This window comes from Macaca fascicularis, chromosome 3, assembly GCF_037993035.2.
Source record: "Macaca fascicularis isolate 582-1 chromosome 3, T2T-MFA8v1.1".
NCBI lineage: Eukaryota > Metazoa > Chordata > Mammalia > Primates > Cercopithecidae > Macaca > Macaca fascicularis.
This window is the reverse complement of record NC_088377.1, coordinates 153,330,728-153,356,742: the sequence shown is the minus strand read 5'-3', so window position 1 is coordinate 153,356,742 and position 26,015 is coordinate 153,330,728. Positions and strand designations below refer to the sequence as shown.

Here is a 26,015-nt window from a genome sequence, read left to right as displayed (position 1 = left end):
TTTATTGTTAATTTTTAAGAATTAGAATTTGTGGTTATAAATCACATAGAGCCCAAGCACAAAAAGAATGGCCAATTAAAAAAATTATTTTCAATCCTCCAAGACATCTGAATAACACTATTTTTTAAAAGGAGATTGAAATGAACATTATGCAAAGTATGGCTTTCATTATACCCTGTGAGTCAGCAGATCAACTCTCTGATGAGTTGGAGGAGGTCATATGAATTCAAAAATGGAGCATGAAGCTACAGGAAGGGCTTTGGAGGCAGAAAGATTGGGCATAACTCCAGCTCTGCTACTTTCTAGCTGAGTGACTTGGGGCAAGTCATTAAGCACATCAGAAACTACATTTTACCTTCTTCAAAAAGGTATTATACCCCCTACCTCATAGTGCTGATATGAAACTTAAATGATATAATTAGTGCAGACATTTTAAATGCTCAGTAAATGATCATCACCCTCAGTGCCTTACCTTCTTTAAATGTGTGAAGTTAGTTCCCAAGTGAAAAGCTTCCACCCAAGTTAAAAAAAAAAAATCATCTCTAAAATTATAAATTTGTGAATACCAGGTAAATAAATGGTAATCATCATAGGGAGAAGTTTTGGCTGTGACATTTTGGGTAATTTAGATTAGGAAGACTTCACAGGGCAAGTTTGGATCATAGTGATTTCATTTTAACGTATTCTCTTTGAGGACAGTTCAGTGTAAGTTACTGATGTTCTTTTATGTCCTTACTAAAAGAAAAAAATATGCTTTTTTTTTTTTTAACTTAGGGGGAGTTTGTTGCTTGTCTCCTGTCCCTATTACGACAAATGACTGATAGACATTATCAACAGCTTCTTGATAGTTTCAATACGAAGGAAGAACTAAGGGTAAGTGACTTTTTAAAATTATTTTCTTTAACATATCTTTTTAGTTTCTCTTGTTTTTATTCATCACTGTTCAGATAAATCCTAGACAATTGCTTTACCTATTTCCATTAAGTTCTAAGCAGTTTTTTCTCAGTCTCATCCACAGATCTGCTCATCTATATTTGCTTTTAAAGATTTCTGGTACTCAGGCAAAGCTATTAACTCTCATTTCAGAGAAGGATATAGGATGTGAAGTATCTGTCATCAAAGTTCAATAAACTAGAAGCAGAATAACAGAACTGAAGAGATAAAAACAAATAGACTAACTCCACGAACCTAGAAATATTGCCTTAATAGGAGATAAAGGAGAATATGTAAATAGGTTCGCTCATTTCATCTCACTAAAACCATAATGAGAAGTTCTGACTACAACTTTTTGACTAGGGATACAGAGTTGTATTTGATATTCTGTATCAACTATAGTCTAATCAATATGCTGTGCTACCCTGACAAGCTGACATTAAATAGGAAATATGGATGCCAGGTTTATAAAAATCCAGTATTTACTGAGATTTGTGGAAATGTAATGCACTGGTTTCACGAAATGCTTGATTATTCTTAGAGGAATGATATGATCCGTCATCTTCCTTATTTACTTTTATTTCTCTTCCATCTCTTCAGTTTTCCAGACAACTTTAATATGGAAACCATCATATTGGAAGTGTTGCTTTTAAGCTGGGTGGTGGAGAATTATAGGACCAAAAGTACAGTTCTGCTATGACATTTGCTTGATTGGAAGCCTTCCCAGTGCCTTAGGGGAAGAAATTATTGATTTTTTAATATAGATAGTGCATAGGGGTGGCTTGTCTTTGACTTTAACTGGAAAATATTGTATGATCTCAGAAAAATCTTCTGGTTGTTACCTTAGAGAAGTTGACAAGCTGAGTCATATAACACGAAGAATCATTTGTGGCAGATGTAATCCCTCAGCAGTCAGTCATTTGGCATATGGCATCATGTTTTTCATTCTTATATTCAATCTTTTTTCTTTTTTTTTTCTTTTTTTTTTTTTTGAGATGGGTTTTACTGTTACTCAGGCTGGAGTGCAGTGACAATCATGGCTCACCCCTGGGCTCAGACAATCCTCCTGCCTCCGCTTCCCAAGTAGCTGCGACTACAGGCACATGCCACCACACTTAGCTAATTTTTTAATTTTTTTGTAGAGGTGGAGTCTCACTATGTTGCCCAGGCTGGTCTCAAACTCCTGGCCTAAAGAAATCCTCCCATCTCAGCCTCCCAAAGTACTCGGATTACAGGCATGAGCCACCATGCCTGGCCTTACATTCAATTTTGAGTTTAGAATTAAAAATGAATAAAAGGCCTTAGGACTTAACCACTCTGAGTACAGAAATCTGTAACATCAAAAGGAAGATGACTGTGCATTTATGCATTTATTAACTTTCATTAGAAGTTGTATTCTTAACACAGTTAAAGAATCATTAGGTTTTACTTAAGAATTCTGTGACTTCATATTTGAAAATTTCCCGTAGGAAAAGCCTACATATTTTTATGGAGCCTGGGAATTAAAAAACAGCAGAGAAGCATAAACTGAAAGACGTGATTAATTATCCAGATGTTGCGTTTTATGCTTTGGTTTTCATATTAGCAGTAATAAAACAAATGGAAATAATGAATAAAATGTTTTATGTAGACTTTTCTCATTTCAGGCAGCCAATGCACCTCTTCAAAGGACAATTATATTCCCCTCTTCAAAATTATTGAGGCTGGCAGGGCACCGTGGTTCAGGCCTGTAATCCCAGCACTTTGGGAGGCCAAGGCGGGTAGATCGCCTGAGATCAAGACCAGCTTGACCAACATAGCAAAATCCCATCTCCACTAAAAATACAAAAATTAGCTGGACATGGTGGCGCGTGCCTGTAGTCCCAGCTGTTTGGAAGGCTGAGGCGGGAGAATCGCTTGAACCCAGGAGGTGGAGGTGGCAGTGAGCCGAGATCACACCAGTGCACTCCAGCCTGGGAAACAGAGTGAGACTCTGTCTCAATAAATAAATAAATTAATTAATTAATTAATAGCGAGGCCTTCTGACCAGGAGAATTATTTAATGATATTAATTAATTAATCTGCCATTCAGGAAGTGGATATTGAGCAACTCAAGCATGGCAAGCACTGTGCACCATGTACTAGGGACGTAACCAGGCAAAAGATGTCCTGTCCTTGTTGGGGAGTAATCAGACCAATAATGGGCATTAGCACCCTGAGTGGTGAATGTGCAGGGTAAGCACGCGGTGCTGTAGAGCATGTGGGAGTTGCTGCCAACCCAGACTCAAGGCACCAGGAAACTTCCCAAGGGAGGTCTCAGCTGAGAACTGAGGTTAGTAGGAGTGTGCTAGATGTATATTTGGCTGGAACGTTCAAACGTCTCTACTAAAATATCACCTGAATGCCCCGACTGACACAGCACACTCTCTACCCAACCTCTATAACACTTATTAGAATCTGGAATATTTTTGTTTATTTATTTATGTGTATTTCCCACTGGGCCATGAGCTCCTTGATGTCTGAAGCTTTGTCTGGCTCACTGCTGTATCCTCAGATTCCAGACCATGCCTAGCACATAGCAGGCATTCAAGAAATAGTTGTTGATTGTTTGATAGAATATAGAGTTTAAGGCTGTATGAATGAGTGTAGACTTTGTTTTGAGGACATTTTGAAGCTTTTGAGGGTTTTAAGAAGGGAGAGACAAGATCACATTTGAGGGAAGAAAGACCTGTCTGGTTGCACTTTTGAAAATGCATTTGGCCAGACATGGTACCTCACGCCTGTAATCCCAGCACTTTGGGAGGCCAAAGCAGGAGGATCACTTGAGCTCAGGAGTTTGAGACCAGCCTAGGCAATATGGCAAGACCCTGTCACTCTAAAAAGTTTTTTAAAACTAGCTGAGTGTGGTGGCACACGCCTGTAGTCCCAGCTACTCAAGAGGGTGAGATGGGAGTATCGCTTCAGCCAGGGAGGTGGAGGCTGCAGTGAGCTGTGATTGCACCACTGCTCTCCAACCTGGGCAATAGAAGGAGACCCTGTCTCAAAAAAAAAAAAAAAAAGAAAAAAGAAAGAAAGGGGATTCACTGAGGTCAAGATGAGAGGCAGAACTCTGTAAAAGATTTGAAGTAGTAACCTAAGCTAGAAATGACTGTGGCTTGAAATAGAGGTGATTGTGGAGATAGATTCTAGGGACATTTAGGAAGTTGAATTGGCAGGACTCGATGACTGATACTATTAAAAAGGTGAAGGAGAGGGAGGAGTTGTAAATGACTCTTAGGCCTTTTGACAGTTGGCTGGATGTTGGTGTGGTGCCATTCACTGCATGAGGATCCCAGGAGGAGTTAGGTGTACGGGTTTGGGAGCGAAGGTAAATTCCGTTTCAGCCTGAGTTTGGCCACCCGAGGGACATTTAGATGGAGTTGTTTAGTAAGTTGTGTCTGAAGTTCAAGAGAGAGAGAGATGGGTTGTGGGATGTAGATCCGGAAACTATCAGTCAATGAATAATAACTGACATCATGGGAGTAAATGTGAACATCCAAGGAGAGTGTAGAGTTTGGCCAAAGGACCTACATAGAATCCTAAGCCTAAGGAGGGAGGCGTGATAAACAGCGCCTGCTCCTGCAAGGAGGTCAAGTACCGTCATGAAAGGTTCCCTAAATATTGTTGGTGAACCTGATGGGCAGTTTCACTGATGAGGGTGAAAGCCAACTTGTCATGGATTGAAGAATAGAAAAAAAAAAAAATAGAAAACGATACAGTGGATTGTATGCAGTGTTTCAAGAAGAAGAGGGATAAGTTTGGATGTGTAGACTTTGTTTTGATGAATACTTATGATGGAGGAGACTTAAGCATGTGTAAATATATTCATGATTAGAGCTGGTGGAGAGGGAGAAGCTGAAAATCTAAGAAAGAGGTACTAACTTTCAGGGCGAGGTCTCTGAGAAGGCAGCAGGAAGGAACAGAATTATCCTTGACTGGGAATAAGATTCTTACACTTTTCCAGTGTAAGAATGGAAGAAATAACTGGAGTAAATGCAGGCTAGAGGACATATATTTAACTTACTAAAGGCTGATTAGTCATCTTGGGTTTTTTTTTGGTTTTTTGTTTTGTTCTGTTTTGTTTTTGAGAATGAGTCTCGCTCTGTTGCCCAGGCTGGAGTGCAGTGGTGCAATCTCGACTCACTACAACCTCCGTCACCCAGGTTCAAGCAATTCCCCTGCCTCAGCTTCTCAAGTAGCTAGGACTACAGGCATGCATCACCATGCCTGGCTAATTTTTTGTATTTTAGTAGAGATGAGGTTTCACCATATTGGCCAGGATGGTCTCGATCTCCTGACCTTGTGATCTGCCTACCTCAGCCTCCCTGGTCATCTTGTTTTAATCTGCATTTTAAAAGTTCATATATCACCTTATAAAAGATATTAATAAATGTTTCCTGTGCTCAATTTTCTTTGAAACCAAATATTTCTAGTTATGTTCCTGAACCCTACATTGTAATATTTTCAAAGATAATAACACTTGTCCCTAGACCCTTATACAAAGTCCTTAGTGCCAATTTTACTTCAGAAATCAGAATTTTTATGATTTCATAAAGATAATATGGTACATATATGGCACCTCCAATAAAATCTAGAGTGATACAAAATGTTCACTCCATATGTGATAAATAAAGACTATAAATCATTCTGGTCAGGTTTTGCTGCCAAATGGATTATAAGAGCAAAAAATTTTAGAGTAATTTTGGGTTTTGATATTGTAGTAAAGGAAGTGAAGACCTCTAAGCAGAAGGCATTTTATATGCAATTTAGTATGTATCAGGCACTGTTCTAAGCAGTTAATTAATATTAACTCAGTTTAATCCTCAAAAGGACCCCGTGAAGTAGGCCCCCATTATTTTATTGCAGATACCAATTGTTGATTCAACAAACATTTATTGAGCATCTTGGTTAGACATTAGGGATATCAAGACTAATAAAAGCCTGTTATTAAGGCCATCTAAATCATTCTTATAAATAAGCATTATGTAAACTGCAGTGATACTGGCTAACAGTTACAGAACACCTCCTCACCCCCATCCCACAGCCATGAGCCAGATGTAGTGCTTACCCCACATTTCATCCTCTCCTTGCCTCCCCCGCCGTGAGATTGACTGATGCTATTATTGTTAAGTAATTGGGAGAACTAGGAATTCTATTAACATCCTGAGCTCTTTGCTCAGGCAGCTAAACTCAGCTTTTCCCTAAACTTTAATAAACTTTCTTAAACCAAAATCTTTCCTATCGAATTATATAAAATTTCAATTGTCAACTCTTTAAAGATAATAAGGCAGTTCTAGTCATAGAATGGAGATGTCTAAGAAAGGCCAGATTAATAGAAGGAGAGTTATTTGGGGTTTTGTATGTATATTTAGGTTAGAAAGTAAATAGCAGGTAAAGTACAGTTAATCGGGTGATATTTAATGGAAAATTATAAGTGATATTGAAATTAGACACCAAAAATTCCATATAACGCTACTGTTTTAAAAAGTAATAAAGTGTAGTTACCCTCCTCTCAACCCCCAATGTATCCTAATCCCCAGAGGTAGCTGCTGTTAACACCTAAAGGTATAATCTTGTAGACTATTTTGTATGCTATATATGTACATATATATATGTACACACATACACATTTTTTAATGGAATCATACTATTTATATTGACCTATACTTTTTTTTACATGATAATATCTCATTATATAGCCCACTACCTTATTCTGCTGAATCTTGTTATATGAATGCTACATAATTTAATCATTTCTGATTTTTACCATTAGAATGGGTCTTGCAGTAAACATCTTGATACACCTCTTTCTATGGACTTGTACCCATATTGCTGTAGAATAAATTCCTAGAAGTATAATTGTTGGGTCATAGGATGTGTACCTTTTATATTTTAATTGATACTTGACCAATTATATATAGAGATTTTCAAATGAATATTCATGTTGTTTTTTATTCCTGATGTTGCTTTTTCCTTTCTTTTTAACAGTTGAAAGAAAGGTAAGGTTTGTCTTAGCATTTTCCAGTGGTTCTGTAAATCAAAATGAATTTTAAAAGTATGTAGCTCTCAAGTATCTGCTAAGACTAATGGTCTTTCAACTCCATTCTTGCCTGAAGAGCCTGGATGCCTCCAGGGTTACTGCTGAAGTAGCTTCTGGCTTCCTGAGCAGTGTGCCACTTCTCCTCCTCGGTCCTCAGGTTCCTACTTGTGTGTGAGAGCATGAGTCACAGTGTCAGAACACAAGTATGTGGCAGCAAAGACCTGAGGGCTGGTACTCTGTATTGTTTTTTTCCTTCTCTAGAACATAATATTATTTTAAAATGAACAAAAGTCAACACCAAGTAGTGATTAAGATTTGTTTCCTCCTTCTGTCATCAGTAATGCTTTATTATACACCCACCTTGTACTGGAGGCTACAGTTTTGTCCATATCCTTGGCATTTCATGTATATACAGCAGTGAGACTCCTGTGCTTTGTTGATTATGACTTTTCATAGAACTGTGGGAATCTTGCTATAAGCACAAGATTATACATGAGCTGGAAGTTAAGTACAGCACGATTATAACTGCAATGTCTCCTATATACTGTCCCACTAGCTTTCAAAAATTATATCTGATCATATATATTGATTAAAGCCCCAATCTGGCTTTAAAACTCTGAGTACTTCCCATTCCTTACAGGACAAAGTCCAATCTCCTTATCATGTTGTTTCTATCCTCAGTTTACCTTCCAACCACATTATCCTCCACCCCCTTCTGAACACCTTTCAGTCACTCCAGCCACTTCAAATACTGTTATATTCCTTAAAAACCAAATATATAATTTTTAATTCCTATGAATCATTTTTTTTTCTATCTGTAATGCCTATTCTACCCCCACCTCACTTCCATTGCCTAATGTGTACCCCTGTTAATCCCTTTTCTGATTCAGCTCACCCTACAAATCCCGCTCAGGTATCACCTTCTCAATGAAGCCTTCCCAGGATACAATCCTCCCTCTCTGATAGCACGCAATAATGCACTCTCATTATTTGCCACTTCCTTGTGTTTTTGATGACTATGGGCCGTTGAGAGTCGAGACCATGTCTTGGTGTCCTAAGCACAGAACCTGGAACATTAAATCTTTGTTGAAGGAATGCATGGTCTTAATATTTCTGCCTGCTTCAAAAGATTTTCAATATAATTATTTTGACTTATCTTTATTTGAATATATTGATTACAGAAAAATGGTTATATAGCTCTAAAAGATGGAAAATCATTTGGGAGTTATTTTGCATAAGATACTTAAAGATTCCATTTTAAGAATGTAAATTTCAATGTGATAATGATTATTAACACCCTTTAATTGAATTCAAACCTCACATCAAGGATATTACTGGTTTGAAATTTGTGGCAAATTTTTTTAATGACATTTGACTATAGTCTGAGGGTCTGTCCTGTTCATTGTTCTTGAAGTAAGAAAAAAATGTCCTACTCTGTGTAGCAGCCTCATGATGCTTTGTTTTATGGATGTCTTAACTCATGTTTCATGAACTCAGGATTTGTCTCTCTGTGTCTTGCCAATTCTGTTTCACAAGACTAATTTTTGTCTTGTGGCTTTCTCTTTTTAAAAAAAAATTAGATTAAAAAAAATTTTAGATTCAGGTGGTACATGTGCAGGTTTGTTAATGAATACTTTGCATGATGCTGAGGTTTGGGCCTCAGTTGAGTCCGTCACCCAAATAGTGAACATAGTACCCAATAGGTAGTTTTTCAGCCCTTTTCTTTCTCCCTCCCTCCCTTCTTTTGCAGTCCCCCATGTCTGTTCCCATTTTTATGTCAGTGTGTATCCAATGATTAGCTCTCACTTATAAGTGAGAACACGGTATTTGGTTTTTTGTTTCCATGTTAATTCACTTAGGATAATGGCCTCTAGCTATTTGTTGCAGCAAAGGACATGATTTTGTTCTTTTTTGTGACTGCATAGTGTTCTATGGTGTAAATGTACCATATTTTTTAAGCCAATCCTGTCTTGTGTCTTTCTTAATATCATAGTATCATATGTAAGCACAAAACAGTTTTTATATGGTACAGTTAAAAAATCTAAAACACAAATTTGATCCTCTCAAACATCTGCATAAAACCCCTCAGTGTCTCTACAATGCCTGCAGGATAAATGTCCAAACTCCTTACTATGGAAAAAATTATGACATTTTTCTATCTTTTACTTATCCCTGTTTATCTTTAAGCCCTATGTCTTGCCACCGCCACTTGTAGTCCAGGCAACCCTGTGCTCTCTCTTGCCTCTGAGGCCTACAGGTGTTGTTCCCTCTGTGTGGAATACCTGACCTTCAGACTATTCACATTTGCAAAGCATGCATGTATCTGTGTGGTTTTTAGATTAAGATTTATCTCTCCCACTGAACTGTGAACTCCATGAAAGCAAAGAGCACATTTAACACACTGACTATTGTGTGGCATGTTCCAGACACTCCATAAACACCTGCTGCGTGAATAAATAAAAGAATGTCTCCTACCAGGTGTCCCCAGCATCTAACACAGTGCCTGGCACATAGTAAAGCACCCAGTATTTATAAATCAGTACATGTTGGTGATCATTTCTAAAATTATAACAACTGTTCCTACTTTGTTTTATATTTAAATATGGGACTTTTATTGTTTTGGAACACTTTCACAAGAACTTTCTTACTTGAACCTCTCTCTTACTTGAACCTCTGCAGAAAAAAGACTTCTATAAAGTGACACCTCCCTGTTTCTTTTTTATTTTGAACCCTGATTTGAAGAATTCCAATAATACAGTTTAACCATGTTAAATAATTTAATGTGGTTAAGTGACCCTGTTGTCCTGTATGATGTAAAACAGAAAAAGAAACTGCTCCCATTCTGCCAGGTTTTAAATGGTAGCATATGAAATACTGATTTCTTTGTGCTGTCCAAGCAGGAATATTATAGGCATGGCAACGTTCTTTTTCAAATTATAAAAAGAATCGGTTACTTAGTTAAATGTACAAAATAACCACATCTGTCTATGCAAAAACACATATTTAGTGGAATGACCAGAGTTGAAAAGTACTTGGAGAGGAAAGTCGAGGAAATACCACTGTATTTTGGGTGGGAGGGAGGGAAATGTTAAAGAATCTAGCATTGAGGTCACATTGCTTTCGAATATTGGAACTGAGTTTGGAATAAACCCTGTTGCATGGCAGTAGACAGAGACTTGCTGAACTAAATTACATGTAAATACTAAAATGCAAGGTGTTTGTGTTATGACAACGTGATGTGATGAAACATTTGCCTACATTTTAGAAGTAAGAAAAATGTGGAGATGCCTTTTGAATAACTAAGTGATCATACTGATTTTTTAAATCTCCTCTAACTACAAGAGACCTCAAAGCTCCCACATTTTACAAGTATGAGAACTCATTTCCAGAGAGGTTAAACAAATTGCCAAGGTTATTGAGCTAGTTAATTGCATAGCCAGGATTTAAAATCTAGGTTTTCTGATCCTCATTATTATGCTCTTTTATTTTTCTTACAAGGTTCTACTACTGAATGTGTTTGGTTTTATAAATATCAATGAATCTTGAATGGATACTGTAGAAAACTACTTGCGACACTGAAAAGTTTTCTTGGGGGAAATAAAGATTTATGTAAATTCACAGGCATTGGCAATGTCACATGCTGCCTCACCCTTTTATTGTGGGAGATAAATGAGTCTAGGAAAATGAGATAGCACAGAAACAGTTCATCTATCCCCAACTCCTCCACCTGCAATACTGTTTCCTTTGTCCCCAGCACTACAAAAGAAAACTCAAGTTGCTAGCTGGTAAGATAGATGTTTTGCCTCCTATAGCCAATCTTTTCAGCCAGTATTTTTCCTCCTTGCAACTGACAGCACAGTCCCCCACCCCACATACCACATACACACATACAGACACACCACCACTACCACTAAGAGTGCTGCCTCCAGTTTCCAATTCTGTTACAAATTTTGAGGCAAGAAGATAAAACTTCCGCATTTTATCATTTATTTATACTATTCCTAACTAGTTGTTGACCATAAAGCCAAAGAATCTCCACTTGAGTGACTTTGATATCTATCTAAGCAAACACACCAAGGTAGGAAACTGAAGTGAGTATAACTCTTTCAAAGATAAATGCACAAGCCATTTTTGCAGGGATTATATATTTTATATATATATATATACACATACACACACGCATACCCACACACACACATATATATATATGTGTGTCTAAGTAACTCAAAAGAATCAACTGAGAAACCATTAAGGCCGGGCGCGGTGGCTCAAGCCTGTAATCCCAGCACTTTGGGAGGCCGAGACGGGTGGATCACGAGGTCAGGAGATCGAGACCATCCTGGCTAACACGGTGAAACCCCGTCTCTACTAAAAAATACAAAAAACTAGCCGGGCGAGATGGCGGGCGCCTGTAGTCCCAGCTACTCGGGAGGATGAGGCAGGAGAATGGCGTAAACCTGGGAGGCGGAGCTTGCAGTGAGCTGAGATCCGGCCACTGCACTCCAGCCCGGGCGACACAGCGAGACTCCGTCTCAAAAAAAAAAAAAAAAAGAAACCATTAAAATAAGTTTCAGAAATGCATTAGAAAGGGCTTCTCACAGTTTAGTAAGCTAATGGCCTACTCTCCCAAGAGAGAGCTGGAATGTGAAGTGTTTCCCAAAATTATCTGACCTACAGTGAAATACATTTGGGAAACTCTGCTTCCAGTGATTCTGGAGACATGGACTGGATTTGTCTAGCCATTTAAAGATGGATGACCTAGTGGGCATGTTTCCACATGGCGCATACTACATATCAACATATGTGTGTTGATGCCAAAGAAGCTAAAATAAGTTGTTGTCAAAATATTTATGGGCTTGATTGAAGTTGTTAGTGTATATAAAAAGAAAATAAAGCTACCACATGGGTTTTAGTTTTTAGATTTTTTTCTGTCTTCTGTTGACATGAGTGACAACCATAATCTTACATTCAAGCAGCTTACATGTTTAACTTAATGTGTCATTGTATTTGATAAATAAAACTCTGGTGTTTGGGGTTGCTTTTTATTTTTGAAGCAACACCATATCGTTACCTTCAATCAGATTGTTAGAGAAATGTATTTTCCTAGAATCACTTAGGTTACAAAAAGCTCTTTAAGTTTTCTAGTTAATAAATCTAAATCAAAGCTAGATCGAGCTAATCCCTTTTTGAGTAGGGAAAGCTCATTTCATTCATTGTGTGTGGTACGTTATCTCCTTGATTCCACTTTAAGTATCATATGCTATAGCGCATTTGACCCTATCTCTTGTAATGTTTAAGGAAGTAATAGTTCCATGTTTGATGATAGCTTCTTGTCAAGAGTGTTTTCAGGTGATCAATTTAAAGATAACATCTCAGTAAATACTGCTACCATTCTGGTATGGCATCTTTCTGAGGAATATATTGATAATCTCATAACTACTAAGCACTCCTCACTGGGCTTGACTTAGCACATATCCTCATTTGAATGTATTCTGCATAGCACACTCTGGAAAACTCACTCAAATTCTATAAACCTGCATACATTCCATTAATACTGCATCTCAAGAATGCCCTGTAAGAAAAATAGGTTTTTGTTTGACATGCTTTTTGATAAGCATAACTTTCTAAATTTTGACACCCACTTAAAGGAAAGCAGAGCTGAGCCAGGACTGTTCACTGCTCTCCTGCATTGAAAAATTCTGATGTTTAAGACACTATAATGGAAGAAAGGGAATGTATTTCCGTGTTAATCTTCTGTTACAAGTTTTCCACTTTATTTTCAAAACCCTAAATTGTTAGAACTTGTGGAGAGAAATAAAAACTCATTTTCACTGTGCCTAAGAAAGAAAAGAAAACATTTGGGTGGGTTTGAGTGCTGAGAATGGGAAGGTTTATGACTCCTTCCATTGGGCAAACTATTAAACTATGGCTCTCTTCTCTATAATTGCTTTGGAAATGGTAACAGTACAACAGTACTGCCTGTGTATGTGCATATGTATGTTGACAGTTACAATAAACCAATAAAATGATCTATTTTCTCCTTATCCAAGGACTTCCTGCTGCAGATATTTACTGTGTTCCGAATATTGATACGCCCAGAGATGTTTCCAAAGGACTGGACTGTTATGCGCTTGGTTGCCAACAAGTAAGGCATTTAAGTTGATGATAATTGCAGCTCAATGTATAGAGGAAGAAGAGAGTACAAAATAATCTTTTTCATTTGATCTCAAATGTGAAGTGGTGGCTTTTTTTTTTTATTTGCCTCTGAATTAAGCCTTTTAAAAAAATATTACCACTTGTCTTGAACTACTGTTTCCTTTATATATATTACCATCATTCAAAAATCAAACAACATAATAGCATATGCATTGAGAAGTTCTGTTCCCATTGACCCTCTACCCCTAGGCTGTATAACCACTTGTATTTGTTTCTTACATGTCCTCCTAGTGTTCCTTTATACAGAGACCAGCAGGTAATGTAATATACACACTGTTCTTTATAACACTCTTAGAAATCCTGGCAACCTTTCCAAATTAATAGATAGAAAACCTTTCATTCTTTTATGTATTTTCCTTTACAGCTGAATAATATTCCATTGAATGGCCATACCATAGTTTATTTAACCAATTCTCTGTTACTAGAAATTTGAATCATTTCTGATCTTTCTTAATTCGTCTTAACAAAATACATTAAGCATCTGCCGTTTGCTCCACACTGGGAATAAGACATGACCCTTGAGGTGGACACATGGAGATTGAAGTTCTTTCTGTTCATCCAAGTGATATGGCCAATAGACAGCTGAAAATATTGCCCAGAGGAAACTTCAGAACAAAACATAGGCATTTGGGAGGTTATTGACATAAAGTTGATATCGGAATCTCTAGAAGATGATAAATTCAGTTTATATTAAGCATATCCAGCATGATCTGAGAGTAATACTAGAAGAGAGAGGAGCCAGGAAAGGATATTAGGGCAGTCGGAATGGCAGGAACTGATCCCGGAGAGTGCGGTGTCATGGATTTATCTGCTCTCTCCACTTTCTGTCTCCATAGTCTCAGGATACATAATGGAAAAGTGCTCTAGGAAACTAGCCTGGTCTTCACTTCCAAGCTTGTTATTTACCCTATTTCATTAGCATTCTCATTCTCACTCTCCAAGACCACATTTGCCTGCTTCGCCTTCTTCCTCTTTTCCGAACGCCAACACCCTCATGCTCAGGATGAAGGTTGGATTCTCTAAGCATCTATCCATAGGTCACAGTCGCCCTGTGTTTTCTCCAGATGGCAAGCTTTGATGGTGGTGAGAGCTGCAGGAATATAGGATTCGAATTTGATTATATATGCTCAATATGGCTTCTGCTGCAGTATACATTTTTAGACTTGGAGGTGTTAGAATGATGTGTTAAAAACTTTGTGAAGTAACAAATAGTATAACATAGCATATTATATTTTACATAAGTACAGAAGCAGCTTTTCCATTTTGAAGACTAATTGAGACTGTTGAAATAGCTGTCTTTAGAATTTAACATATTTAGTTTGATATCTGTGAGTAGAATCAACTATCTATTCATTTGGATGTCCGCATGCTACAGATTTAGGTGGGAGTTTTTGCTCATGCATCTGGCCTTACAACCAAAGAGCAAGCATTCTGAGTACCTGGGAAGGGCTGTGAGGAAATCCAAGGAGCCAGATGGGAAGAGGTCCAGGCTATGGACATCATCATCATGCAGCATCAACATTTGGTCATTCTGCCTGACTCATGTGCAGAGGAATATTTTAGATTGAATTAAAATTTCAGTGGTAGAAATTCAAACTGAAAGTAACATTGACATTTTATTCCTTACATATACAATTTCTGCTTAAGCTTGCCTAAAATTGTGACAACCGTGTGGCTTTTTGATATTAAATACTGCCTCTCTCTGCCCCATCTTTACTCCAATTTTGAAGACTTTGTGGTCACACAAGTGGATAGCAGTCTGAGAAGTATAGATTCTGCTTTTGAGTAAACACACAGTGTTCAGAATTTTCATTTACAGTGTTAACCAAATAGGAAGGTGATTTTGTTAGAGATGAGCTCTGTGTAATACATTTAAACAGAAGATTATTCCCATAGCAAACCCAAGAAATGTGCCGTCACTCTTTGCTAAATGTGGTGACTTCATTCCATTCCCACCCATGTGAGTGCTGGTAGGAGTATGGTGCTGCCTCTCCACTGGCAATGGCTGGTGGCTGCGAGTCCAGCCTCATTCATGGACAGGACTCCAGTGTCTAAAGAGACCACTGCCAAGTTGGAGCAGCCAGTCTGCTGCATGTTCTTGCTCTTGCCTCTTCTTTCCTCTCCTCTCCTCTTTTAATAGTCTAACCATTCTCCTCCATTCAAGTCATGAAAGCAGATGAGGTTTGCTTTGCTTCATAAATGTATCACAGTCCAAAAATTAGCCCTCTACTATTTGTACTTTGTGAAAAATATTAACCCGTATAGTATTGGTAGAAAACTAGATTCTGAAAGATGTTAAGGACATCTTAAATATGTTAAAGAGCATACACTAGGAGGAAAAGGTTTCCGCTTGGCTAAACTATGTTGAAGCACGTTGCAAGAGTTACATCTACGTCTCTGAAGTTGACCACCTTTTCTTCCATAGTTTCAACTTTCTTAGACAAACATTTGTTCAGGGCCTCTCAGCATGGCATTTTAACCCAAACTCCCACTTTTATTAACCCAGTTGTGTGCTTAATGCATGTCAAATTGATAGCAGATGGCTGAGAAGTCACCATTGCCCTACCCTTGAACTCAATTGAATTGCTCATCCCTCAAAATGAATGTTCTTTTTTGTGTTGGTCTTTTCTTCCTGTGTTTTCAAGTAAATTAAATGCCTTTAACTTTCATCTATAAGCTGTGTTGTTCCAAATCTTGTAGCTTGCCTGCTTCGTGTAAAGCTCTGCCAGAGTTTGTGACCAGACACCTGGTGATTTGTGTGGTTCTTTGTTTTTTTCTACCTGCATGCCTAATATTGTATAACATAGCAAGTGTGCCCACTCACAATTCTGCAAGGGCAAGAAGCATTTCTTCTCTTTCTTGTTTGCTGCAGAGCTATCTCATGACCCCCTGTAAGTTCTTGGTAGATGTTTCTGATGAGAACAACTGCTCAACCTAATAAAGAAGGAACATAAGGAAGATGAAAATTAAGTACCAAAAATACAGGACACTTTGAAACAAGCTTCTCTCCACCCCCTTCCCATACACATTGTGAAATAAAGTACAAAAATAAAGTCACAGCTTTATACATATTTTCAAGAAGAAAAATCTTGTAACATACTTGCTTACTGAGGAAAGTAAAAACTCTCTCTTCAGTTGAAATTTCAGGTCTGTATTTTGGTTATCTTGTGTGCGTATTGGCCTCAAACATATCATACATTAACCAACTTGGGTTTCAAATGAGCTCTACATAGCCAAAAAGCGGTTTGTTAAATCAAAGTTTCTTAGAGAGATTGTCCATTCATTTACTGACCCATTTATTCAGCCAGTATTCTCCAGTGCCTAATGTTTAAAATAAGTACTATAAAGACAAAGAGCACAGGTCTATGAGGGTGTTATGAAATGAACATTGTTCTGGACTAGAACAGGAGGGGTCTTTCATGAAGGAGTGAAGCTTGAACTGAAAGCTAAGCAGGGGGTAACAAAGAGCAAAGGAAGAATGATTCTATCAGTAGGAATATCATCTACAAAGGCCCTGTGGTCAGAGTAAATGTGGCACACTCAAGGAACTGAAAGACTGTTAGTGTGGCTGAAATATGGGGAGGGAAGGAACCAGTAAAGATGAGGTTGGCGGAGGAAGACAGAGCCCAGATATTGATATGTAGAGAGATCAAAGAGAAACCAGGGAGAACCAGTTAGGAGCTTACTGCAGCCATCCAGGTAAGAGATGTTGGTGATGGCTTGGACAGGCAGATAGCAATGAAGGTAGTGAGAAGATTGGTTTGGGAAATAAGGATGATAAGACTTGGCAAGTGACTGGGTGTGGGTGGGAGAAAAGAAAAGTAATGGAAGATGTTCCTTAGATGCTTGGCCTAAGCAAAAGGATGAATTGTGATGCCATTCACCTAGGTGAAAAAAATGGAGAGAGGAGTAGCATTGAGGATGAGAGAATTGAAGAATTCCATGTTGAACATAAGTTTGAGGTGTACTAGATTTCCAAGTGGAGATGTAGAAGAGAAAGCTACACATGTTCGCATGGAGCTCAGGGATGACGTTGGGGCTGGACATGTATGTTTGGGCTCCTCAGCATATGGTCAGGATTTGAAGCCTTGGAACTGAACAAGAGCACTGAGGAAAAAAGTACAGACTGAAAAGAGAGAGACAGGACTGAGTCCTGGGGCATGCCAACATTTTAAAAGTGGGGAAGTAGAGAGGTATCCAGTGAAGAAGACTGAAAAAGAGCAGCCTGTGATGTAAGATGAGAATCAGCAAAGTATAGTATCCTGTGAAGAAAGCATTTCAAGAAGGAAGCAGTATCTAGAGCTGCTGGGAGGTTGGTGGTGATGTGGACAGACAACTGGTCCCAAGATTTGGAAGTGCGGTGGATAGTGGTGACCATGACAAGTGTTGTTTCAGTGGAGTGGTAAAAAGGAAAACCTGATTAGAGTGAATTCAAGAGTGAATAGGAGTTGAGAAACTAAAACAGCAATTACAGGAAGAGTTTTGCTATCAAAGGGAGCAGAGAAACAGGGCTGTATCTGGAAGGAGATGCTAGGACTGAGATTCTTTTTAGAATATGGGATATTACAGCATGTTGATTTACTAATAGGAATGGCCCTGTTAGTAAAAGACAGAAATATTGGTGCTAAAGAAAACAGAGATAATTAAAAGAGCAATGTCCTTGGGCAAGCAGGGATGGGATTGCATGCAAGGTTGCTACGTATGCCAGCCCAAGAACTATCTGCTACCTGTCCATGACAAGCTTGCATGTAAAAATAAATCATCAGTGTAAGCATGCAATTTAATTAAACTGACATTGTTTTTTTGTGGTAAGACTTTCTCAAGGAAGGAAGCTTCCCACACTTAGAGCAGCACTGATCTAGTGCACACAAAGAAAGCTAGGAGCATTGACAGTTTATCCATAGTAACAGAAAGGAAGGCGGAATATGCGCTACTGACCCTGAAAAGTTGAGTGGTAGAGTAGCTAATCTGCTGAGCATCCAATGACACAGCTACTATTGTTTTGTTTTTGGCTTGTTTAATTAAGTGTAGTTATCCTTAAAGGCTTTTACTGTTCAGGGAGAGAATAGATATTTATTTTTTATCAAAACTGTATATTACTATGCTGAATATGCCAAACTTGAATAGTTACAGCAAATAATGACAAAAGAATTGCTTGCACAATCCATCTCTTCCAGGTGAGTTGTGAGGAGTTGGTAGAGAGAATGAATGCATGAAGGAAAGGCTTTCTTAGGGTTTAAGCCTAAAAGGTCAAAATAGAGGCTGTTGCCATATGAGTGGTTTTCTACCAGTACTGCCCAGTGAAGTGCTGGTAAAAAGAGTTTTCAGAGTCACTCCATGTAAATCCTTTTCCATTCTTTTTGCTTCATCTGCACTGCATGCCCCATTGACTGAAAACAAAATCACTCCTTTTTCTGCTTCCCTGCTTTAGCTGATTCTGTGCCCTCCACTTAGATCAGCTTTGCCCCTGTCTAATTTCAGTCTGTTCAAAATAGCTTAAAAATAAAATAAAAGTTGTATAAGCTTCACATTTTAGAGTCATCTAATATGGCAAACAAGTATAACAAAGCATAGACTCAAATGTAATCATAAGGCCACAGTCATTTAACACACGCTTACTAGTCTCCGCCCCTGTGGATGCCGTGGCAAACAAGACCAAATTCCCAGATGCCATTGCTCTCTTAAGTCCCAGCCCTTCCTTATCTTCTCTTCCATGTGTAACACCAGTCCTCAAAATAAGAAGGATGACCACATGCCTCAGAATCACCTGGTTGGGCCTGGTTGCAAACCTCCCAAGCCATAGGTAGTGGTAAGACCCTGAAGTCTTAAGCATCCTTTGGGTGATTCTCATGCATGCTGAAGCTTGAGAACCACTAGTTTGGATGCATTCCCACATTGGTTATCCAGGAATTTCATCTCCCCTAAATGTCTTTGTGTTGATTTTTCGCTGTCCTAATTAATCCACCAGGTTGTAGGGAAATTGTTGGACTCCAGGTTCAGATGTCCTTAGTTTTTCATTATATACACATCAATATTGTCGAGACCCAGTTTATCCACAAAGGTATTTCTCTCAGTCCATGTATGATTTTTGGGCTTGTGTTTGAGCAGATTATCCAATTGGAGTAATTAAAAAAAAATTATGGCAGATAAGCTTTCCTGGGTGAGAGTGAGAGGGAGAAATAGGGTTGCTTGAAGTTAATTCTTAAGCCCAAAATGACATGGCAACTGGAAAACCATAAAGCAGTAACTTTGATTTCCTGTACACCAGTTTCACTTTTAGACGTAAGTTTTATCATGCTGTGCCTGTAGATTATGATTGTCAAAAATGATCCTAGTGCATGCCTTGCTGTGGCAGTAATCAGTAATTTGGGCCACGCACAGTGGGGCCGAGGAGGGCAGATCACTTGAGGTCAGGAGTTCGAGACCAGCCTGGTTAACATGGCAAAACCCCATCTCAACTAAAAATAAAAAAATTAGCCTGGCACAGTGGTGGGCACCTGTAATCCCAGCTACTTGGGATGCTGAGACAAGAGAATCGCTTGAACGTGGGAGGCAGAGGTTGCAGTGAGCACAGATCACACCACTGCATTCCAGCCTGGGTGAGGGAGAGACTCAGAAAGAAAGAGAAGAGAGAGAGAAAGAGAGAAAGGAGGGGAAGGGAGGGGAGGGGAAGGGGGAGGGGAAGGAAGGAAGGTAAATAAGGAATAAACCAGTAATTTGGCCATTTGTGGTAGCAGATTGAAAATCTTTTTTGACTATTGAATTGGAACACTGAGATTTGCAATATCCCCATGTTCAAACACTGAGTTGTAAGTGAAAGAATGAAACCAGAGAAGCCACATGGTTTTGGATAAATTGAAACAGGTAAAGAACGATCCCTAAACACCACAGGTATCCACTAAAATGTAGGAGCAATAATGTATAAATGCCTCTGGCTGGCTTAGGGACCTGTGTGTTAGGAAATGGTCTCAGTGATGAGTTACCATAGAAGGCTCTGGGAACTGCCTTGGTGGCTTGGGCTGAATGTTATAGGTAGGAAAGAAAAGCCTTTGAACAGTCATTTTAAGATCTTTCTAGCCCTGAGCAGTCATATTTTTGGAGACCCTACTCCTCATCCTATCAAACACTAAGTAGACCCACATGCCACACTGGATACAATTTTGCTGAAGAAAAAATTGTAAGTATTTTTTATATTTGCTTCTTAATTATTGGCTTATCAAGTAAAATAATTTAATTTTGATTGGCTGTGATTTCTCAGCATTTATGTGTACTATATTTAGGAATTGTAAAATTATAAAATCTATATTTTTAAAATTGCATAAATATTGGACAATTAATGAAAGTCATCGTGTCCCTTTCTGTGGACATGTAATTACTCATTATTTTTACTTTTTATTTTGTAGTTTCAATTTGGTTGCATAACATTCTTTCAGGTCTCAATGTTTTCGAAAGTCCTTGAAAGGCTCACAGGCCCCATGCCCTGTGCCTCTTTGTGCCTAATGGTAAGGCAGCCCTGATAAGAGGGTGAGGTGTTCAATCTGGAAATAAGAACTGCAGGCCCCATATGAATCGTCCTAACATTCCAGAAGTCAGGAGAATGCTGAAGCAGAATTTGTGGGAATATTTCTGACTCGGGCCACTCCAGAGCCTTGCTCTTCATTGAGTGGTTGCAAACCAACAGCATTAGCATCCGCTGGAGCTTGTTAGAAATGCAAAATCTCCAGTCCCGCTCCAGGGTTGCTGGATCATCTGCACTTTAACTAGATCACCAGGTACCTGTTAGAGTTTGAGAAGCACTGCTCTGAGGTAGAGCAGTGGTTCTCAGCTCTGGACCATAAGAATCACTTGGGAGTTTTGACAATCCTGATGTTCTGATTGTAGCCCAGACCAATCAGAAGTCTCTGACAATGTGACCCAGACATCGTATTTTAAAAGCTCCCAGGTGATTCTAGGGCCCAGGGCAGGTTGGGAGCCACTGTTCCATGGTAAGGCCACGAGGTTCCATGTTGTTTACCAGCAAGTGTACTTCAAAAAGCCACAAATATTTTTTGTGTGTTTGGGATCCACCATGTAAATAACAATTTGGTAATCTTTGCCATGGAATAACTTCTCTCTCCCTTGGAAGATTGGGTTTGTTAGCTCCTTTCTGTGACATTTGGCCTGACAGTCCGAATTCCAGATATGTCACGTTTCACTAACACCAGAGGTACTGTGTCTGAACATCAGTCTAAGCTGAAACTGTGGGCCACAAGGTGATTTTTAATGTAAACCTCAGGTGTACTGGGACTGGGTATATTTCTCCGTTGAACATCAAAGCAAAAAGTTTGTGCTTATAACCATATGTTAAGGATACCGATTTTTCTTTTTTCTTTTTGATATGGAGTCTCACTCTGTCGCCCGGGCTGAGTGCAGTGGCGCGGTTTCAGCTCACTGCAAGCTCCACCTCCTGGGTTCACGCCATTCTTCTGCCTCAACCTCAGCTGGGACTATAGGTGCCCGCCATCACGCCCAGCTAATTTTTTTTGTATTTTTAGTAGAGACGAGGTTTCATCGTGTTAGCCAGGATGGTCTCGATCTCCTGACCTCATGATCCGCCCACCTCAGCCTCCCAGAGTGCTGGGATTACTGGCATGATCTACCGTGCCCGGCCCAGATTTTTCTTCTTTACACTTAGAAGTCCAATGATCTTGCTAGATGCTAGGCAAGAACAACTTCCTTGCCTGATAGCCTTTTATTTTCTGATGATTCGGCTTCAGTTTCATATAGTAAAACTTGAGTAAAATACTTTGGAACATTAATGATGTCTTCAATTATCATTGATTTTTCCAGTGTCTATGGGAAATTGGCACATTATACCATCATTTGCAGGTGATGTTTATCTTTGATATGACTTTGTCTGATGATACCTGCCATTTAGGGGACTGAAGAAACCATAAGACTTCTCAATCTCATAGGTTTTTCTTATACTTAAATTTAATAGTAAGATTCACTGAAAGGTGCGTATGCATATATAAAATGCACACCCATGTAACAATGCCTGTTCATGGTAGAGCGGATTCCCATGAAATTGTGGTTTTGTTTCATTTTTGTTACCTTGAACTTCCACATTTAACCATCAACTTACCCTTGTTAATGTTTCCCTACCCCACAAGAAAACTATAATAGTGAGTTTCCCAGTAGATAACAATAATGAATATTTGTCTTTCAAAGTCTATATTTTTCTAATTAGTAAATATAATCTTTATTAGCAAGATAGCCAAGGTATGAAGTTGATCATGTATTTTGTTTTCTTTTGTTTTTTCATTTTACCTAGGTTGACATAAATACATCCTCCAATTCCAAATCCCATGAAGAGAACTGAGGCTTTATCATATCACACACTCATTGCACATGCATCTTAGAATTCTAAGGTCAAAGAAATTTTAAATATCAACAATTTATATATTGGTCCTCAGTTTATAGCAGCTCAGGGGGTGGCTTATCTTGCTTTAGCATAATGTTGTATTAAACATTAAGTGAACCAATTGGAAATATATTCAACTTTAAATATTTATCTTCTGGTTATAAAAATTAGCAGATTTTGAACAAATTGCAGAGCTCTAGAACTAACCACCAAATCCTTCCTTTTAAAATCTCCCCAGTGAGCTACCTGTGGCTGTATTGGTCAGGCTTCTCCTGATTTCTCCGGCCCTGGAGATGACCCTTTCTCTGAATGTCTGTAGCACTCTGTTGGTTTCGCACAGCTTAGTACTGGGTTATAGACAATTTCACAGTCTGTAATTGTTTCTTTAGTGGCAGTCTTGTCACCCTTAAAGAGGGAATCTGTTTTCCATAGCTCTCCCATGCCCTCTAATACCTTAAACAGGGGAGAACAGAGAGAAGGCTAATAAGTACTCAATGTATTCTATTATTTTTTCCTATCCATTTTGTCTTTGGGCTCCATTTTTTCCTCTGTATTTTAAAAAGCATGACTTTCTTTTATGATAATCAAATATGGAATGTTGCCTATAATCCTAGCACTTGGGGAGGCCCAGACAGGAGAATAGCTTGAGGTCAGGAGTTCAAGACCATCCTGGTCAACATAGTGAGACCCTGTCTCACAAAAACTGAAAAACCATTTGGTTGGACACAGCAGCAGGCACCTGTAGACCCAGCCTCTTGGGAGGCTGAGGCAGGAGGATCACTTGAGCCCAGGAGTTCGAGGCTACAGTGAGCTGTGATCATGCCACTGCACTCCAGCCTGGGCAATAGAACAAGACCCTGTCTCGAAAACAGAAAAATATGGAATGTTATGTTTGTAGTTCATCATTCTGTTTTGTTTGGAAATTAACAAAAAACATTACAAAACATCAAGGTAATAATATGTTTCTGTCTGAGTCATATGAATTCATAGATCTTTTGTGTATCAGTTTACAAAGGACCTGACTTCAGTGATAGATGCCTTCCCCTTTTTTTGACCCGTCATGTCTTTGTTTCAAATATGAATTATTTAATATTGCTCCAGATGCTTACTGAAGGTTTTATTTTATCTTAGTAGCTTTTTATTCTTGTATACTAAATGATTTTCACTAATATGAAGTTTTCACCTTGACATTTTTTTTTTTTATCACTAGTGTTATTATTACAACAGTTCTGTACCTCTCAGATGCACTTCGTAAGAACTTCTTAAATGAAAACTTTGATTATAAGGTAAGCATTCATTTAGATGACTCTCCTGCTTGGGCTAGAAGAATCACATTGTATTATAGGAAATTACCTAACATTCTCTTGGGCCATGTTAGTTTTAACTATGAGTAATATTAGAACAGTTTTCATTTTATTTGTGAACAAATGAAGGCTATAATAATGCTTATCGACCTGGGAAATCATAGCGCTTACAAGGAGATAGTTTTTTATTGTTACTATACATTTTAATTCTTGCTCTTTTCTGTATGATCCCTGTTTATGACAAAGGAGACTTAGAACATAGTGTTTTTTTACTTTTTAGAAATGGAGTTTATATGAAGAAAACATATACAAAGTAGACCCTTTAGTTTGTTATTTCTCTGTCTTCCCATTTTTTTAGAATGAATTAATGAAAAGAAAAAATGAAACATTGGTAAGGTTCTTTAAGGCAGAACCCTCTGTGTATCTATGATATAATGTGATATGCCTGGGTGCCTACAAATTATAAACAGCAAAGATGAGCAGTGCCTATCTTGGCTTTCTTCCTCAATGGTGGTTCTTTTGGGCATCTTTGTTCTTACTCTGTTCTTACATATTTCATATTAAACATTTTTATAAAATTTCCTTATTGGATAATAAGAAAATACAAAAAAGCACAAATACAATAAAAAATGAATTTTAATAGTTACATAATATTTGTCTACATCATAGCTTATAATATATCAAAATTTCATATTTCATTCTTATAAATTACTCATTTTATGTACATTCTTATAAAACTTGGCATATATCCCTAATTATTTCTTTGGTTCTTTTTTTGTTTCTGGTGTTTTTGTTTTTGTTTTTTGAGACAGAATCCTGCTCTGTTGCCCAGGCTGGAATGCAGTGGCGCGATCTCAGCTCACTGCCACCTCCACCTCCCAGGTTCAGGCGATTCTCTTGCCTCAGCCTCCAGAATAGCTGGGATTACAGGTGCACACCACTATGCCCGGCTAATTTTTTTTTTACTTTTAGTAGAGACAGGGTTTTGCCATGTTTGCCAGGCTGGCCTTGAACTCCTGACCTCAGGTAATCTGCCTGCCTCAGCCTCCCAAAGTGCTGGGATTACAGGCATGAGCCACCGCACCCAGCCCTTAATTATTTCTTTAGACAAATCTTTATTAGTGGAATTGTTGAGTGAAAGGTTGTACCAATTACATTTGATTGCCTCTTTTCCTGCAGCTACACCAACACTAGAAGAGATTTTTTTTCTGACAGATAAAGAAAAAATCCTGTTTGCTTTAATTTACATTTCTCACTAGTTATTACTTGTTGACTAGTTACTAGTTACTGATCAAATTTCATATTTTTGTGAATTGTTCTTGACTTTGTGTGTGTGTGTGTGTGTGTGTGTGTGTGTGTGTGTTTGTGTGTTTTAGAAAGAATCTCTCTCTGTCACCCAGGCTGGAGTGCAGTGGCACAATCTTGGCTCACTGCAGCCTCCGCCACCAAAGTTGAAGCAATTCTTTGGCCTCAACCCACCGGGTAGCTGGGACTACAGAAGCATACCACCAGGCCTGGCTACTTTTTGTATTTTTAGTGTAGGCAGGGTTTCACCATATTGGCCAGGCTGGTCTCGAGCTCCTGACCTTGTGATCCGCCCACCTTGGCCTCCCAAAGTGCTGGGATTACAGGCGTGAGCCACTCACTGCACCTGGCTTGTTCTTGACTTTTATTCATTATTTTACTTAGGGTTTCATTATGTTCTTTTTTATTTGTAAGAGCTCTTTATATATAACAGACACTGATTCTGTGTCATATGTCTCCTGGTTTGTTATTTGTCTTTAATTTTATGTGGTGTCAGTGGAGAAGTGTGTTCCTTCCATTATGTCCTTTTTTTTTTTTTTTGCTAAGTTTATTTCAGGAAACTTTATTCAGATCTCTTTCTGATTCTGTTTTTTGGTATAAGAAAACTTAAAAGATTTGCCTGGGCAGGGAATTTTTATATAATGTCTGAATTTAAAGCAATTAGCATATCTGAAGAAGTGTATGCATTTTTTACAAGTTCTACGCTAAAAGGAGTTCCAAAAATGAACTCACACAGGAATAAAGAAATCCATCTTATACTTCATCTTCTTGGAGATACTCAGACATATTACAAGAG

General features: G+C 38.4%; 1 protein-coding gene across 9 annotated transcripts in view; it reads left to right on the top strand.

Moving 5' to 3' along the window:
- Window positions 1-26,015, top strand: part of DOCK4 (dedicator of cytokinesis 4) — a 473,807-nt gene that overhangs the window by 362,439 nt on the left and 85,353 nt on the right. For all 9 annotated transcript variants that reach the window (XR_012432797.1, XR_012432796.1, XM_074035823.1 and 6 more), the window contains exons 26-28: window positions 775-873; window positions 13,042-13,136; window positions 23,821-23,896. Coding sequence is in view for 7 of the 9 variants with exons in the window: in XM_074035823.1 (XP_073891924.1) it covers window positions 775-873; window positions 13,042-13,136; window positions 23,821-23,896 (270 nt within the window). In the remaining 2 variants the exon portion in view is untranslated. The remainder of the gene's footprint in view (window positions 1-774; window positions 874-13,041; window positions 13,137-23,820; window positions 23,897-26,015) is intronic.